Consider the following 17,200-nt stretch of genomic DNA (forward strand, 5'->3'; position numbering starts at 1 on the left):
CCACTAGATGGAGTCATGTGTTAGAAAACATAAGAACTGGATGTGGTAGTTCTTGTGTTTTTAAAACAAAATGAACAGTATTTACATCATTCTTATGCTGTATATGATCTCATAAAATATGTTTTGCCTACTTAGCAGTCATGAAATTGTTGAATTACAACAGGAATATTCTGTCACCTGTTAAACACTTTTTATCTAACATATGATCTTGCTTTTCTGTGGTGAGCTTCCCCCCAGTTGTTAGAAATATATTCAACACAATAACAACAGTGGATGTCACCGGCCTGAGAAATGGGCTCTGTTCTACTGATGCTCTGTTTGTTGCACTGACTCATTTGCAAATCTGACACAGCTCGATTATTATTTTTTTTAATTCAGCTTTTCCTTTTATTTACCTGTAAGGGACTTTCTGGCTCCATTTCAAACGTGGGAACCTTGTCACTCCAGGGCAGAAACCTCCTACTCTCTGTGTCCAGGTAATAATCAAATACTGTGCCCTGGGATGGGAATTTGACAGCTTTCATCTCCTTTGTCCACCACTGGCTGAATTCAGCTCGGTAGTCAGTGAGCTAAAAAGGAAAAGGAGCAAATGTTTCAATTCACTTCTTTTCAATGTGGTCATAGTGGTAGTATGACAATGGGAAAAGGGCAGGAGTAGAAACACACTGCAATGCTACACTTGCTGTTTGTTTTCAACACTGACAGCCACCCATCTGAGTTAATGTGAGTCGTGGAGTAATATCCCTCGCGGTTTTAAGAAAACATTTTACCACAAGGTTCATTTTAGGACAAAATGGGAAGTTGAAGAGACTGCGGTTAGCTCTACACAATCTCTCGTGACTGCAGCTAAGAAAGATGCTTCTTGTTTCTGTTTGTCACTTTACCAAATCGACTGCTATCACCCGGGCGCCCCCTGCCTTACCTGATCCTGATAGACTGCTCCCCCGAAGGCCCAGATACAGGCAAAGACGAAATAAATCTCATAGAGTTCTCGAGGGGAGTCAGGAGGAACATTCTGTGGAGTCAGCAGGCAGCCCAAGAGTGAGCAGAGAGTCTGCAATGAAACACAGCCTTGCTATCAGGACACAAGCAGCTGCAGCTCTGAGGACTATGGGCCAACTGGGATATGTCAGTCATCAAACTTCAAAACAAACCAGCACACGACAAAACGTACCACTCTCCACATGCCCAGTGAACGCCGTCAGTATCGACAGTGAAACACAAACCAGAGGTCGCATATGGAAACTAGGTGGAAGTGCATTTAAATGTGAAAAAAGAGGCAATTCTTTGCTCTAGGGGTTGTAAGAATGTGGCACAAGCTGCCGAGCCATATTGTTGAAGCCAAAACCCTGGTTTACTTCAAGAAACAGCTGGGTGAGATCCTTGGATTAATTACTTATTAACTACCAAACGGGCTGTGCTTGCCAAATTACCTCCTCTCATGCTTTATGCTCTATGAAACCAGGACCGAAGAACTAATTTTAATCTCCAGCAAAACACCCCTGCAACAACACAAATGACTGAATTAGGGATTTTCATTTTTTTCCTGTAACACAACCCACTACTTGCTTGACATTCTGTTCACAGCCCCTCCCTGTGGTTTCTGCAGCAATCGCCTAGGAAGATGTCCCAGTTCCTAGGCGTGAGGACTGAGCTGGGACTTCACCCCGCGTGGAACTGGGCATCGGTGACCCGCCCAGCAACTCCGTGCCTGCTAACCCACAAGCCCCTCATACTCCCACTCCTCCTCGAGAACCCTTTTCAACAGCTTTTCATCGACAATACAAGAGTACTGTCAATACACCTGGGCAATACAATAACGGCAAGCCTAGATCTTGTACCGACAAGATCTCCACCTAGACCCGTGTGTTAAAAGAAACGCAGCGAGCGCGGACAGAGAACGGCAAGGAAAGATGCTGCTCTCTCCACGGAGAAACTTCCAGCTACGCCAGTGCTGAGACACGGCCAGTTCAATGGGGAGAGGAGGGCCCACCTGCACCATGCTGCTCTCAGGAATGGGGTTGATGGTTTTAATCGTGCTCCTCAGCTGCTCCAGACACGGGGGGACGTATTTCTCAAACAGGATGGTCAGATTGGCCTTCTCCGACTGCTGGCTCCTCGTGTCAATCCAGCTAGCTACGTACCTGGCCAGCAGAGACAGCCCACTCAACACAGCAAACACAAAAGAGCAACGCAAACACACACTCCGCACAGCTCCTGTGAGGCCAGCAGCTTTTTCTCCCAGTGTCCCTGATTGTCAGCTACTTCACAATGTACAGTAGCTGCTTATTCAAATGTGTCCGTAACGTATTTGCTGCTTTAGAAAGAAACATCCATAGCTGAGATTCTAATTAACCACACAATGCATTCCTGCTACTGAAACAATCTCAAACTGCATCAGTTTAAAGTTTCCTTTTACAAAACAGTCACCTCTTTAATTGAGCTTAAAATGTCGACACTGACTTGAAATGTAAAATTAAACTTCAGCATAAAAAAACATCAAAACATTTTCAAATGACACAAGTTTAATCGACAAGAGACACCTCAGCCAATTCTTTAAAGTACTTTCTAAATCAGGCTTAATTAAAACAAACCACTTTGTGCAATCAGAACCGGACTTTAAAAATGACTATTTTAGAGACAAATACAAATGGTGCCGGGATGATTAATCACATGAACAATCCCTCTAGTGAATGAAGTTTCAGCTGCTGGTGAGCTGCTAATATGTTTATGTTCTGCGATCTTTGTGAGCAAAGCCCCCAGCCATTTATATTCTATTAGTGTCATTGTTGCTGTGGGTTCAATTCTTCAAAGCAACTGCAACATTTATCATATCTAATATGTGCTGTGAGTGACTTTTCTGTTTCAGGAGTGTAATTCACTTTTGCCCCGAGAGCATCGGTGCGCCTGTGCGAGACACAGAAGGTGGAAATGCATCTGCCTACATTTCCCGTCAAACAGGAAAATAAATCATAGAGTTTGAAAATCTTTTTAGTTGAGATGCACATAACCCTTTGATGGTTGTGTTGAGTTTTAGCACGTGTTGCCTTTAGAATTGATGGGTATCAAGCTGGTGTTTTTCAGAGAATCACAAAAGTGTTTCCTGCAAAGATTGTTGCCCATTAATGTAGGTGAGATTCTCAATGGAAAATAACCCTAATTTCAAATACATTTCCACCAGCGCTCACTAAGCTGGTCTCTAATTCCTCGTGCTGCAGACCCTGAGCGCCGCTAATTCAGATCCACCCGGAGTCACTGCTGTGCAGGGAATGCGGCTCTAATGTCTGATGTGGTGCAGCAGGAAGCAGCAGGAAGCAGCAGGAAGCTGGTGTCGTGCACACCGGAGGGCTGTGCAGATTTCGAGGACGGACTCACGGGTTCCAGCCCAGATCCTGGGGGTTGACGTAGAGGATTCCCGCTCGGGACACGGTGGCCGGCGTGGCCGTCCTTAGATGGCTGATTTCAAAGAGCAGCCGCATGGAGGGAGTGAGAGGCACCCGTTCGTTGCTGGCCAGCGTCAGCACCTTCGGGAAAAACGTGGAGAGGGTTGAGGTGCGGCGCTTCTCTCTAGACCAACCCCTTCGGCCTGGAATTTCTCTATCCCGTGACTGGATTCGTGAACCCATTCGTCCTTCACTTACAGCCCGCTACTGACAGCGTCCAATTCCAATTTCTCAACTCACTGAAATCACTGCTTTGAACTGTAAAAAAGAACCGAGCAGAGAGGCGTTTCTCGCCCCAAACCAGGACCGCTGATGTAGCGTCATTCAGAATTCCTGTCACGGCCAAGTCACAGGAGCAATCTGGCACCTTATTGTCGTCCATGACAGTGTTGAGGGACTCGATCCACATGGGGTCTATGTCTCCGTCCAGCACGATCCACTTCGGCCCGCCGTGAGGGAGGTTGGCCTGCTCGCGCAGCAGACACGACAGGAGCCCTGAAACGGGAAAGGCTCGCGCTGACGTCGGGAGTGGGAGCGACGGACAACAAAACGAGGGCAGGCTGGCCCCCCGACACACGTGCTGCTCGCCCGCCCCGAGTCCACTTACCGTCTTTCCACTCGCGCGTGGCGGGGTGGACGAAGCCGAACAGCTCGTCGGTGGCGACGGCCTTCGGGTTCAAGTCGCTCCACACAGGCTTCTTCCTCAGCGTGGAGTAGGTTCTGTTCAAGGTTTTCAAAACCTGCGAAGCGAGATGGAGGGTCTGTCATCGAGCAGTACGCACAGCGGGGGATGTGTTGCCTGAATGCCTGAGTGATTGGATTGGGCGTTGGAAGGCAGGTTTAAAAGGACCTTGGAGACACTTTGCTCTCAAGCATGATCAAAATAAAAAATAAAAACACCAAACCAGTGCTTCAGTAGTTTTAACAACAGTGCAGACCTGGCTTGACTATAAATCCACCGCGTCGAATACTAATTGCATTGGGAAATTGCATTCCCAATAGCACTGTCAGATCTGGGCAGTGCAGCTACTGTAGGCTGGGCTGAGACACTGTTAGCATGGGAAAGCTCCAAGGAAAACCAGGTTCCTGCTGGAAGTGGACCAGTAGGTGGTGCTCTTCCCTCTGGGCCATGTATGGTGACTGAAGACCTTGTGCTTTAGGATGTTTAACCTCAGTGTCCTGTCTGAATGTCGTTTGGGCTTGAAATGGCCTCCCTGAAGTTCTGCTTTAATTTAACTGGTACGGCTATTTCCTACTCCTCCATCTGATCTGCTGGTATCTAATGGCTGCCAAGGACCATCCAGGTGGGGAGGCTCTTCAGTGATGGATAAAGTGTGACCCCTCTTCTATATGAAATCCTTAGGAATCCTTCAGGATGACAAACGCTATATACTGCAAATGCAGTGAGTGCCCTTGAATAAACCAGTTCAGAAACCAATTTATTTGCGTGCATTGGTTTTGCCTCTTAAAATCAATGTCACGCTCCTTCTCTGTCCTGTCTCATTTCCGGTTCTTTGCTGTCCTTCCGGTGTTTCTCTCTCTCTGGGACTATATATTTCCGGGTCTTTCAGTCTGACTTGGCTCAGCATTGACGTTTGGATGTCCTGAAACCTGCCTAGCACCAGGTCGCCCCACGTCCGCTACCTGAGGGCACAGGTTTCTATACGGCGTTCCCTGAACAGCTGAGCCCGGGCTAACCCCCGTCTCGCCGCTACGCATAGGGTCTTTTCGCTCTCCTGCCATTCCACGGTTCGTCCCTTCTGACATCCGTGACAATCAAGATTTAAGCATTACTTTTTTCTTGGATTTTCTTTGTATTTGAGAGAGTTGACTGGTATGCTGTGATGTCAGCCATCTGTTGCCCACTCTAATGACCTGCTAGTTACAGCAGAATGTGACCTAAAAGACTGCACAGTACATCTTCCACTGTAATGGAATGGTTGAACTACTTGCACAAAACTTTGGAAAAGATCATACAATGCTCTCGAGGAGTAAAAGAGATGTTTTTTTTTCTTAAAAGGGAGAGCAAGGGAACCTACCTGGCTTTTTCCTGTTCCTGCATTTCCAACCACAAACACTGAATGCCGAACAGCCAGGAGCTCCTCCAGCTGAATCACCTGGAAAGCAAAAAATTAACATTCTGATCGCCTCGATGAGTACAATTATTAGCGGCGTCACTATTAATCAGTTTCTCCATAGATCATTACCTGTAGTTAAATAGTTTGTATTTTGCATTTCATGGTCCTGAGCAGCAACTAACATGCCATATATATACTGTATATTTCCATTCTTAAACACTTTTCAAATTCAGGCTTATTTGAACTTTTTCTGGTGAGTTAACCTCTATTTGCACAAAGTAAACAAGACAATCCTCACTCTAACAAGCAGAGAAAAACTAAAAGGCAGATCAATAAGACGTTAATAGTCTTGTAAAAGAAACAGAGGCTCCTATGAAAGCATAGGGGACTGTGGTTCTATCTCAGCAGAAATGGGTTCCTGAGTCTAACAGGACCTGGTGAGGGTAAGACAGACACAGACACAGGAGAGAGAGCATAAAAAGGCACATTATGGGAATGTAAAAATTGATTATCTCTTTTTAGGCTGTTCTGCTTTCTAGAATTGTGCAACATGCCAGGTCTAATTAATATTCACCTACTTACGTCATGTACGGGTTACATGACTTACGTCATGTACGTAATGTACAGCAACTTGTTTACGCATGACACTGTAACCCTGAAAATGTGTTCCTAGCAAAATATATAATTCCAACTTCATGGTTGTCACAACACTTGAAATACTCCATGGAATCTGAGTGAATGATAATGGGACAAGGGTTCAACATCAGACATATTTTGTTGGAGGATTTCCTTATTAGCCCAAAGAAACGTTAATCACCATGACGCAAAGGCAGGCCCCAACACCAGGAATGTGCTGGGCCCTTCTCTGCAGACACCAGCCAGCGTGCCTGTAATCAGAGCCATAGTGAATGCAGTGATAGCATCAGGGGCTTCACTGTGATGGATCTCTTACTTTGAGGACAAAGCTCTCCTCAGGCTGCAGGCAGAGGTCCAGGGTGGACTGTCTCACCATCTGCTCGAACTCCAGGTCTCTCTGCCTGGGCACCTCCAGGGCTGGGAACAGGTCCCTGATGAGGCCCATGAAAATGGGGACATCATCTGCGATGATCTTGGGCAGGTTGAAGTCTCTCAGGGCGCGCATCAGTACCTTGGGAACAGAGACTACGCTTCAGGAGCTACTGCACAAGAGTAGGTGTCTGCTTGTGGTGCAGCTGAAGCTTTTATGCAGCAGCTAATTTGACACAGTGACAGTGACAAGACTGCAGTCAAAACGTTTGGGCTCTTGTAGTTCATAAGAAGGGTTCCTGCCAAGGAAACACGGCATATTTCATAGTTTATCACAAGATGCACTATTTTGAGCATCAAACATTAACATACTTAAAAGATGCCAGATGATGTTTAACTTAGTGGTGAGTTTGAGCTGATCCACCGTCCACCGTCCAGCAGAGTGGAAAGTATGAGGCGGTTTACCTGATCTTCGGGTCTGTTCTTGTCTCCTCTCTTCAGGGAGCCTGCAACCACCAGAACTGACTTGACCGCTCGCAGGCCCCAGTCATAATGGTCCTAAGAGAGCAGCAAGGAGAAGGACCAGCAGCACAAATGTGAAGCTGAAGGAGGAGGTCATCAAAGTCATCGATAAGACTGAGCCCTCCAGGAGGAGACGGAAGGAGTTTTCATGTGAAGTAACTGTATCACATTTTCATTAAGATGTTACAAATTCCCTCCATAGTTCAGAAATTCCAATTAAACAAAAAACAATCAGGTTCTTAAATGCCACATTGTGACCACACTGATTTTAAAGCATACAAGGCACAAATACCTTATTGTTTAGACAGTGTTCATCCACTGTACAATCATTACCCGCTTCAAAACACCTGTATAAAGGTGACTGCCAATGTGCTAAATAACCATCAGGAGTGCAGCCTTCAGACGTGTGTTTTGGTGGACCTCAAAAAAGGGCATTAGGCTCGTCTTGCACATTGGGCTGCTGGTAGCTACTGTAATAGATCCCCCGGTGACAAAGGAGAATTGGAACGAGACCATGACATCTGCTTGCCTTTGGCGGTCCAGCAGCATACACACAATACAGAATTCTCTTTGTGTTGTATTTAAGGAAATGTAATTGGGAAGTTCATTCCTTTTTTTCCACTGGAATTATAGTCCATGCAGCAGCAAGCTCATTAAATAGCATTTAACAGCTGGTTCATTACAGTTCATTACTGCAGAGTAGTAGACTGAGCTGGGATGCATGAATTATGCTTCTGAAGTTTAATTGATCTTGTTTTGTGTTACTTGCACGGTCTATATGACTAAAACTTTATATAATTTATCAGTTTATGTTCTCACGACTGTGGATAATTACTGCCTTGTAGGCTACAAGAGCCTTTCCCCCTTGTTGTACGACAGTCCCTCCCTGTTGTTACACGACACACCTTCATTGGACTACAAACAGAACACAGGTCCTTGTCAAGACAATAGCGACAACTGACTGACAGCTGGTATTCATGATACCAGAGCAGCTCACCATGCAAATAATACCAGCCCAAAAAACAATTTGCTGCTGTACAAACAGACTTAGAGTTACTTTTTTTAGATTAGCTAAAAAAGCTAACAATTTGCCCTTTCAAATTGTCATATAATAAACACAAAAAATGAAAATCAAGTAGCTGGTGAAAGGCAGTGTCGAATGGCAGTCAAAAGAACCTTTAGCACTCTGCTTACATTCTATGTTTAGAGGTCGGTCTCCTAAAGTGAGATGACTTGAACAGTGAAGTTACAAGGGAGGAGTGCTACTGAAGCAGCACTTTTCGAAATGCATGACCTCATACAGAGGGACTAGAAATAGGAATGTCTTAAGTCTGTATGTCTTGTATGTAAGAAACCCCGTTTATAAAGCAGGCTATTCTAGAAGGAGTACATCTCTCATGGTGACCATAATTAAGCTGGGTAATCTTTTAACAACTGCCTGCCGTACTGAGGGCATCTCTAGACACGTCACCGTAATCGGCTACGCGCAAACACCCCGAGATGCACCTCTGTAAACCTGCACGTGCATGAAAGCCATGTGTGGCAACATCACATCTGAATCCCCTGGTACCTGTTTCGAGAGCAGTTCTCGGCAGAGAGTGTATAAAGTAATGAACTTTCTGGCCAGCAGTCGTGCGGAAAGGAAGCCTTCAGCAACAAGCATGATCTCGCAGATCAGCTCGATGTCCGGCACCACCATGGCACAGGGCCTGCAAGCGGATACAGATGGTGACACATCTGTATCAGAGAAATACAGGAACACAAACTCCCGGCATCCCACCACGACAGCAAGATGCCCAGGTAAAGATCTTAAACCCTTTTATCCTCTGAAATTTGCAGTCAAAGACAGCTACTTAAAAATAAACTTCAACCACTGTACAATGATGAACGGTGCAAGGTAAGCTGTCATGAGGCTGTGCGCAGGAATCTCCAGAGCTATATATAGTGTGGATTGTACACTTGAAAACACTGTGGGAGCGTGCCTGAATAAAGCTTTGAGGTTTTCCGGGAGCTCTGTTCTCCCTGCATAGCCAGGATTCATTGTGATGAATATCCCCACGGACGGCTTCAGAGCAATGTCCTCCCCGAGGAAGAGAAACCTGCAGAGAACAACAGGGCTTGAGGGAGACACTTGGTGAGGGAAAACTACAGTAATCGGGCAAATGAAGACAAATGGACCTACCTCTTTCTCTTGTTTCTTATCGAATCCTGTATGGTTTTAACTTGCACAGCAACTACAGACAGCACCTCCACGGAGATTCGGTTAAACTCATCAAAACAGCCCCAGGCACCCGTCTGCGCCAGGCCTTTATAGATGTTCCCGATGGACTAAAGCGCAGGAAGGCACAGACAAACACGACAGCTTCAGTACATTGTTGAACAAGGAGTCATGGTCCCGCAAGAAGAGGACATCGTAATGAGCCGTCTGCATATTCCTTCTGTCACTCAAGTTTGGTTTTACACACCTATTCTAGCCACTGCATTTTCATTTTCATAAACCTGAAACATTTGAAATGGGACACAAGGAAACCTTCAAAACAGACATGCAAGACAAAGCCCATGCACAATGTCTGAAATGCATACCAGGTCCTCCAACCTGCGTCTATCAGGAACCAGAGACGCCTTGGGTTTCTGGTTTCTTCCTTTCAAGTCCATAAAATAATTTCAGTAGTTCATAATTCTGACGAGTTGAGACAACAAATATAAAGGTACTTATGTTTCAGTATTTTAACTCACCTGGATGAGGAAATAACAGTGCTAGTCAGAGAGCAGTGCTGTCACAGCCCCCTCATTTACAGGGAATGAAGCAGGGAGCCAGCTATTAGGGTGAAGCTGGATTGGAGGGAGGGGGGCTAAAAAAGATGCGCTCAGAGTGGTGGACAGTCTGCGAGTATTTATACACAGGAGAGCAAGTGTGAGATTAGAATCTGACCTCCTCTCAAACTTCTGTTTAACAGCTCCATAAACTATAGCTATGAAACACTTCTTTTGCACCCACTTCATGCTGTTTTTAATTGAGACTTGGCAATTCTTTTTTTATGCCCACAAGCTCTGCAATCACAAGTGAGTTTTTCAGCTCTAAGCAACCACACACAGGGGAGAAAGAGGAAGTGTAGGCAGACTCCTCCCACCTGCCTGTCTTCAAGCCAATCATCTTTTAACACATCACAGGCTACACAGGCCAGTGTTGCAAGTTAAGTGCTTGTAAAGGGCAGGTGTGTGTGTCACCAACAGCATCACATGGCGACAAGTGCCTGCAGGTGACTGGGAGGCCACAGGGGTCACTGTTGCACCAAGAACTAAGGAGAGCCCTGAGCGAACATCGAATCCCAGCCCATCATGCGCAACTGCTCGAGGTCAGCTAGTGACATGACCCAGCCTCCATCACTCAAAGGACTCAACCTGCTCTATTTAAAAATGTAATTCCTGCCTGAGGACAGGGGCTGGAGTGTGCATGAGCTGTCACAGAGTGGTGCCTCTGCGCGGTGCGCTACCTTGTAGTCCATCTGCTCGGAGCAGTTGAAGACATAGACCATGATGCCCAGCGCTCGGCCCAGGTCCTTCGTGGTCTCTGTCTTGCCTGTGCCGGCTGGGCCTGCAGGAGCCCCACTCATGGTCAGGTGCAGGGACTGCGTCAGCGTGATGTAACACCTGCGCCATCACCGGAGGAAGCACAGGACACGGGATCTGTACCGTCACTGCCTTTCCCATGGGATAATAATGCTCAGGGCTCAATTCTCCTCTCTTCCTTACCTGTCCGTGAGCGGCGTGATGACCAGGCGGGAGGTGTTGCCCAGATACTCGTAGGAATACCGGAACTGCGCATCGCAGATGTTGGCGAAACAGTGGCCCTGCTCCTCGTCCCAGCGGGGGCGCAACTGAGACAGCCAGGCAAAGGCTTGAGAGCTGCCGACCTGCGGGACAGCCAGGGCGTCACCCTCTGAGCGGAGGACAATTTGATATCCAACTGAAATCGAGGTATGACTAAGAACGCAGAGGACTGTGCATATCAACTATGAAATGCAGAAACTGTGAACAGGACAAGAGCAGCTCTCCTCCCGCTGCCTGGATGTGATCCCAACGATCACAGGCTCTGAGCATGGAGAGTGGAGAGAGCAGGGACCCTCAGAACACGGCGCTGTAACTGCACGATCACAAATATTTATCCAACGGCGCAAAAGAGGGACAAAACAAAGCCAGGCAACTAGAATCGGTCTTACCTCCGTTAAACAACTAACAACTGCAACCTCCAAAATATTGTGAAAATTACCAGCTTATGCATTGCAGCTCTTCCTAGGTTATATCAATGCTCACTGCAAATTAAGAGGCATTGCACACATTATATAAGCAGTAAAGACAATCCAAAAATCTAAAAACATTATGAAAACACTGGGCAGACACCGGGCACCTGGTATAGCACAGGCAAGTGCAGAGGAACAGAGGGTAGTAAAAATGTCCTCTATAAATGCTAGATGAAGCAGAAGCCTATGAAAGGGACTTCAAGTTGACAATGTGCAGAAGCAAAAAAAAAAGCACACAAAATGCTATGGTATGAAATTAATAATTAAAGTTAAAATAAAGTAGTTAGTGTTGTACTAGTCAGACCTCACTCCTATACTGCATTATAAAAGGACTTGAGCCTCCTGCACAGTTGTGTTAAAAGACTTGAATGTCTTTATCAACCTCATGGGTGATTTTATGCCTGGCAGTGAAACAAGAACACATGGGTACGACTGTGAGCTACTGTACGTCACTAAAAGCGCAGATTGGAACTGTGAAAAGAAGGTGCGTCAATACACAAAGCGTGGTGGGTGTGTGGAACAAGCTGTCGGGCCACATTGTGTATGTTGATTCCCTGGGAACCTTCAAGAAGCATCTGAATGAGATTCTTGAGTCGATAAAGCCATTAGCAACCAAACAAGCTAGTTGGGTCAAATGACCTTCAACTCAATGTTTCAAAACATCAAATTTATGTTCTTATCTGCTCCAGGTCACTTCAAACTGTCTTTTGACAAAGGAGAAGGCTGAAGGAATTTTAGATTATTGCATTCTGTACACAGACATGCCTTGTGTAAACTTCTAAAACAAACTGTTTTATCTATGGGGAACTGAATTCTAACCACAAATGGTGTCAGCAGTGTATGTTCAAAGCCCAGCTTACCTTCTGAGCTATGAGCTTTGCTACCACATCCCTGGCGTGAACATCGATGGTACAGATAGTCATGACTTTCTGCCTGTCTCCTGGAGCCAGCTCTCCCAGCAGCATGTTAATGAGAGCGTTCAGCTGTGCGATCTGTGCATAGCAACAACAACGCATACTGCAAATTAACAAACGCTGTACTGTACTTTACATCAATATTTCTTTCATGCAGCCATTATCTCTAGTTGTTGTCTTACGATAAGAGAATCATTATCTCTGTTACTTGCCTTCTTGCAGATGACTCTCTCTCTTGCAATAGCAAGTTTCAAATTAACAGAGAACCGAGTTCTCCTGACAGTTCTACATTTACTATATATACACTGAATTGTAATAATATAATTAACATCTCCTTACATCCTTGGCTTTTTAGTTCACTATTACAGTGGCACTGAAGAATCCTGCTACTATACTGTTGCTGTAATAATTCTTCCTGCACTGGATTTGCGAGTGTGTGTGGGTTTGAGGTTGATCTAATATAAGAAGGTCACACATGTTGCTTCAGGCTGATGGGGCTACATGTCATTGATCAATCTCCCCAAGCAGAGTGGGCAAAATGTGTTTGCTTGTGGAGTGGAGACAGTCCTTCTGTAGGTGCTTGTGAATGAGCTGTAACACTGGGACTAGAAACATCCTCCACCCAAAGACATGTTGGCTGAGTTGATTGTCTATGCTGCACTTGGTGTCTCCAAATTGTTGCTGTATGCATGTGTGTGAGTGTGTGCATGTGAGCATTCCTGTGTGTGCCGTGTGTGTCGGAGCGTGCATCATGCATGTGCTGTGCATGTGCGTGAGTGTCCGACCACGTGTGTGTGTGTGTCTGCGTGTCCAGCAATGGACTGGTGTTCACTCGGGGCTGTAGTTTTCAGGGCTAGGTTCCGAGCTGTTGCGATCCTCAATGGGATTAATCAACTTTCTGATAATAGATTCTGTATATAGGTGAATAAACAATGTATTATTGTTTGCTTTTGTGAAGCACTAGAATCCCCACCATACTTTTAAGAAAGGCAGTAGACTAGGTTTGTTACCAATGGTCACCCGAAGACAGACATTGCTGGCCTTTGGAGTCTGAACAGATACAGTAGCCGAGTCCCAAAAAGAGACGTTACTAAGGCATGTTATTTAAGGTGTGCAAGTACAGACTCTGCCGGCGATACTTTTTCTTCAGAATTATCTCCTCACATCTTACATCATGAAACCCTTCACAAACACGAGGCACGGACGAGTATGTCGCCTGCCAGTGTGTGCTAATACGACCAGAGCTCCTCCTCAGCTGGAGCAACATGTCACAACATTCCACCCCACGCTCACTGAACTCACGAGGCACAGGTGGCCGCAGTGCTGCGACCAACTGGCCTTGTCACCTGTTTCTTGTTGTAATCTCTCAGGGCCGTTTCAAAGCCCTCCTCCAGCCTCTCGAACGCTATCCCCACGTCGGCGGTCCACCAGATCTGGGAGCCGGTGAGGGAGACCTGCGCTGGCCAGTCCAGGACCCACTGCTCCCGGGGCTTGTCCTCGTAGGCACCCAGGGCCTCGGCCAGCTGGCCGCGGACGGTCCGGCGCATCGCCTCCTCCAGGCGGTTCAGCCACACCTCCACCTGCGCAGAGCACAGCGCGCACTCAGACCCGCCAGCAGGGCGGCCCCCTGCTCGCTGCTGCTTATCACATCGAACTGCAACAGGGGTCGTGCGCACGTCGGCTGCAGAGATGATGAATGAATAGGCCAGAGCGCGGCAGCAGCGCTGTTGTGGTCTAAACCCCGCACTGCGCTGTAGCCGCCGACGCTCTCTCGCTCGGGCTAAAGTCACACTCTGACTGAGACACCTGGAAAACACGCCAGTGACGGGTCTGCAAGGAAATGCGGCTCAACTTGACACAAAGTTTCTGTGCTGCAGCTGTATAGTTTTTTGCCATTAAGGACTGTGCTGGGAGCAATGCTAAAACTTCATTAAAAGCACTAAAACTTCAAGTAAAAGAATTAACACCAAAAGTATAAGTAAAAGCATTAATTATTCCAATATATAAAAAATAATTCCTAATACCGGGATACACCAAACCCAACTGGCCAACATGCCATTTTAATATGTAAAGATGTCTTTTCCTCACTCATACTCCAGGTGGCGCTGTGCTACAGTCAGACCTCAACAGCGGTTATCAGTCACTCCGGCACGAGCAGTAATCAATGCTCCCTGATCTTGGGAAGCCTGCCTTTCTTTTTAGTGGTTTAAGGCTGCGAGATGGAAACAAAACCAATCTTACCTGACCGATACAATTGCAGTGCGTGTGGAAGGGAACATATTCTTTTTCTTTGCTGAACATTCCCACTGCCACTGAACTTTGCCTTTCACTGCTCTCAAACTGTAAGTCGGCCATATTGTCAAACAGTTTGGCAAGGTGCCGTGTGACCTATTAAAGAAATAGACCTAGGGATTAGGTGATCATTTTACATATGATGTTACAGAACGTTTATGAGATCGTTGGCCAGGAGAAGAGACCAGTTGGCCAGCCAAGCTCGTTTGGTCTGAGGAGCTTACCGATCCCAGGATCTCGTCGAGTAGCTTCTTGGAAGACACATCAGCTTCAACAACAATGCTGGACGCCCTGCTCCACGCTCCCACAACTCTTTGTGTAAAGAAGAGCTTCTTCTTCTACGTTTTAAATACATTTGTTTTACACATCCCCCCCCCACCCTTAGAACCCTTAAAAAATTAGTTGCAAAAGGCTGAAATCAGTGTGCAATCCAGAAAAAAAGCTTCAACATAATTATCACAATATAATTTTCTCCCCCAGAACCTGTAGCAGCCTTCCACTTTCCTGCAGGGTCCTCCTCACCTCTTTAGGCTGCGTGCCTTTGGAAAGGATATCCAGCAAGTCCGCAGAGGAGACGAAGTAGAAACGGGGGAAGGCCAGCCGCTTGGTTTCCAGATAGTCGGCTAAAGCCTTCTCGCACACCGCCAGCCTGGGAGGGAAGAGCAGTGCCGTTGCTACCTGGGCCTGTCTGCCGAACACCCGGGCATTCCACAGCTGGCCGACACCCCTTGTCAAAGAAGACGATTCAGCACAAACCTTTTCTGCAGATCCTCGAGCCTTTCAAACAAATGGGGCTTGTTGGTGGCTTCTATTACGTTCTTTGTTTTGGTGCTTTCAAACATGAGTTCCTTCACACAGACAGGGAGAAGCAGATAGTTAAACTGCACCACAGCGTGATGACCGTTTGAGGGCAGTCAGGAACAACTACTGTTCTGCGAGAGTCTGACTGTCAGGTGTGTGCTGACCCATTTACTGTGCTGAAGAGGAACTGCATTTCAGGTTCTCCTGTCAGCATCACAGAGTTATCTACACTACCAAACCCAGATGCACTCTCAGGAATAATTTAGCCTGCTTCTTAAATCACTTTCTTCTTCACCTTTTCAAATCTACCGACATTCGCAAAGCAATATCTTGAGCAGAAAGAGCCAAGAACTTTGTGACAGAGGTACAGTGAATGAAGTCAGCCTGATGTGATACACAAATGGGACCACCTTTAACATCACAAGAACAAGAATTTTACTTCAAGATCACAGATTATTCACAGATGTAAAGAAAAGGCATATAATACAAATTTTCATAATGTTTTATCATTCATTCTAATCAGTCTATTAAAAACAGCAGGAATATTGTTTCAATAGAATGAAATTATGTCTAATCTTAATTACAGTTTGCAAAAGGGACTTTTAGAAAATTCATTTGTAAGCCACTGTCCGCTCTAGCTACCTTAAAATCCGCGTCTATGCCGTCGAACCTCCCGGCGTCCTGGGGCAGCTGCCCCCGGATGTCCTCGGAGCCGATGAAGATGCTCTCCAGGTGCGCCCAGGTGCGCTGCACCTCCAGCCAGATGAGGATGACCGAGTCGGCCACCGTCAGCCTCCTCTGCCAGCCGGACACCTGCTCCAGGAAGTGCTCCACGTGCTTGCTCTGCAGGATGGCCTGCAGCTGCACCTGAGAGCAACGGGGAGGACACCACAGCTGCACTGTCTGCGAGTGGAAGCCCATGCAGATCAACTGTCCTGCTAATAATAACATGAATACGGCCCGCTAATAATAATGAGTCAAGTAACTCCGGAGTTAAAGTGGAATCCCAAAAAAGGAATTATCTCAAAACAAAACAACCAATCATTTCCAAAAAATCATATTAGTTCACTTTAATGCTCTTGTTTTGGCATTTTAGTATTTTTTCTGATTTCCCTCATGGACAAATTATCCATCTAATGAATTTGTAAGGGAGATATTACCAGGGGTAGTGAAGGCCAATGCATGAATACTTCCTCTGACAGTACAGGATTGTCCAAGGGTGAATATGCTGCACTGTCTAGAAACAGGTTTTATTTGTAGGCCAGTTTCACACCTGTTTTCAACTCATTACCCAAATCTACACAGCGCAGGAATGTCAGACCATGCACAGATGTGTCTGGGAACTCAAACAGCTGCCCTACAGAGACAGTTTTCTTCTCTGCTCATCAGAGTTGCAGACTAGACCGCACTTGCCATACAAAAACAACAGACTCAGTCCAGCCCCGGTCCCAGCGCAGTGCACTGAGAGCATTAGTTCACCACTTCCATTCAAATTGTCATGACTAGGAATAGACAGGCCATATTTTGCACTGTTGCAGCCTCAGAGATCTAAAAAAAACATTGGAATGTTTCATGCCTCCACTAATCTTGCAGCTCTGTACTCCAGTAATCCTCCCCATTCAGAGACTGCTCTGTGTTTGCTTAGTCTTGTCCATAGCTGACACATGGACACAGGGACAAAATGTGTAATGAAATGTGTACTGAAATTTGAAAAAAACGATAAAAGCTATACAGAACAGAAATTAAAAAAATAATTCTAACACAGATTGAGGAGTCTATTTCAGATTAAAATTCTTAAAATGATTCAGCTCTACCAAACTGTCGCGTTTATGTTTCCAACCAAT

General features: G+C 46.1%; 1 protein-coding gene across 1 annotated transcript in view; it reads right to left on the reverse strand.

Moving 5' to 3' along the window:
• The window catches only part of si:dkey-233k19.3 (dynein axonemal heavy chain 11), a 75,983-nt gene that overhangs the window by 37,449 nt on the left and 21,334 nt on the right, over window positions 1–17,200 (reverse strand). The window contains exons 26-45 of the mRNA XM_069194733.1: window positions 15,999–16,223; window positions 15,312–15,403; window positions 15,078–15,204; window positions 14,505–14,651; window positions 13,610–13,843; window positions 12,210–12,341; window positions 10,802–10,962; window positions 10,543–10,699; window positions 9,231–9,376; window positions 9,031–9,147; window positions 8,619–8,757; window positions 6,992–7,084; window positions 6,474–6,668; window positions 5,483–5,560; window positions 4,051–4,183; window positions 3,811–3,938; window positions 3,376–3,524; window positions 1,994–2,144; window positions 923–1,054; window positions 396–569 (exon numbers count right to left, since the gene is read on the reverse strand). Coding sequence (XP_069050834.1) covers window positions 396–569; window positions 923–1,054; window positions 1,994–2,144; window positions 3,376–3,524; window positions 3,811–3,938; window positions 4,051–4,183; window positions 5,483–5,560; window positions 6,474–6,668; window positions 6,992–7,084; window positions 8,619–8,757; window positions 9,031–9,147; window positions 9,231–9,376; window positions 10,543–10,699; window positions 10,802–10,962; window positions 12,210–12,341; window positions 13,610–13,843; window positions 14,505–14,651; window positions 15,078–15,204; window positions 15,312–15,403; window positions 15,999–16,223 — 2,910 coding nt within the window. The remainder of the gene's footprint in view (window positions 1–395; window positions 570–922; window positions 1,055–1,993; window positions 2,145–3,375; window positions 3,525–3,810; window positions 3,939–4,050; window positions 4,184–5,482; window positions 5,561–6,473; window positions 6,669–6,991; window positions 7,085–8,618; window positions 8,758–9,030; window positions 9,148–9,230; window positions 9,377–10,542; window positions 10,700–10,801; window positions 10,963–12,209; window positions 12,342–13,609; window positions 13,844–14,504; window positions 14,652–15,077; window positions 15,205–15,311; window positions 15,404–15,998; window positions 16,224–17,200) is intronic.

This window comes from Lepisosteus oculatus, chromosome 10 (assembly GCF_040954835.1).
Source record: "Lepisosteus oculatus isolate fLepOcu1 chromosome 10, fLepOcu1.hap2, whole genome shotgun sequence".
In the NCBI taxonomy this organism is placed as follows: Eukaryota; Metazoa; Chordata; class Actinopteri; order Semionotiformes; family Lepisosteidae; genus Lepisosteus; species Lepisosteus oculatus.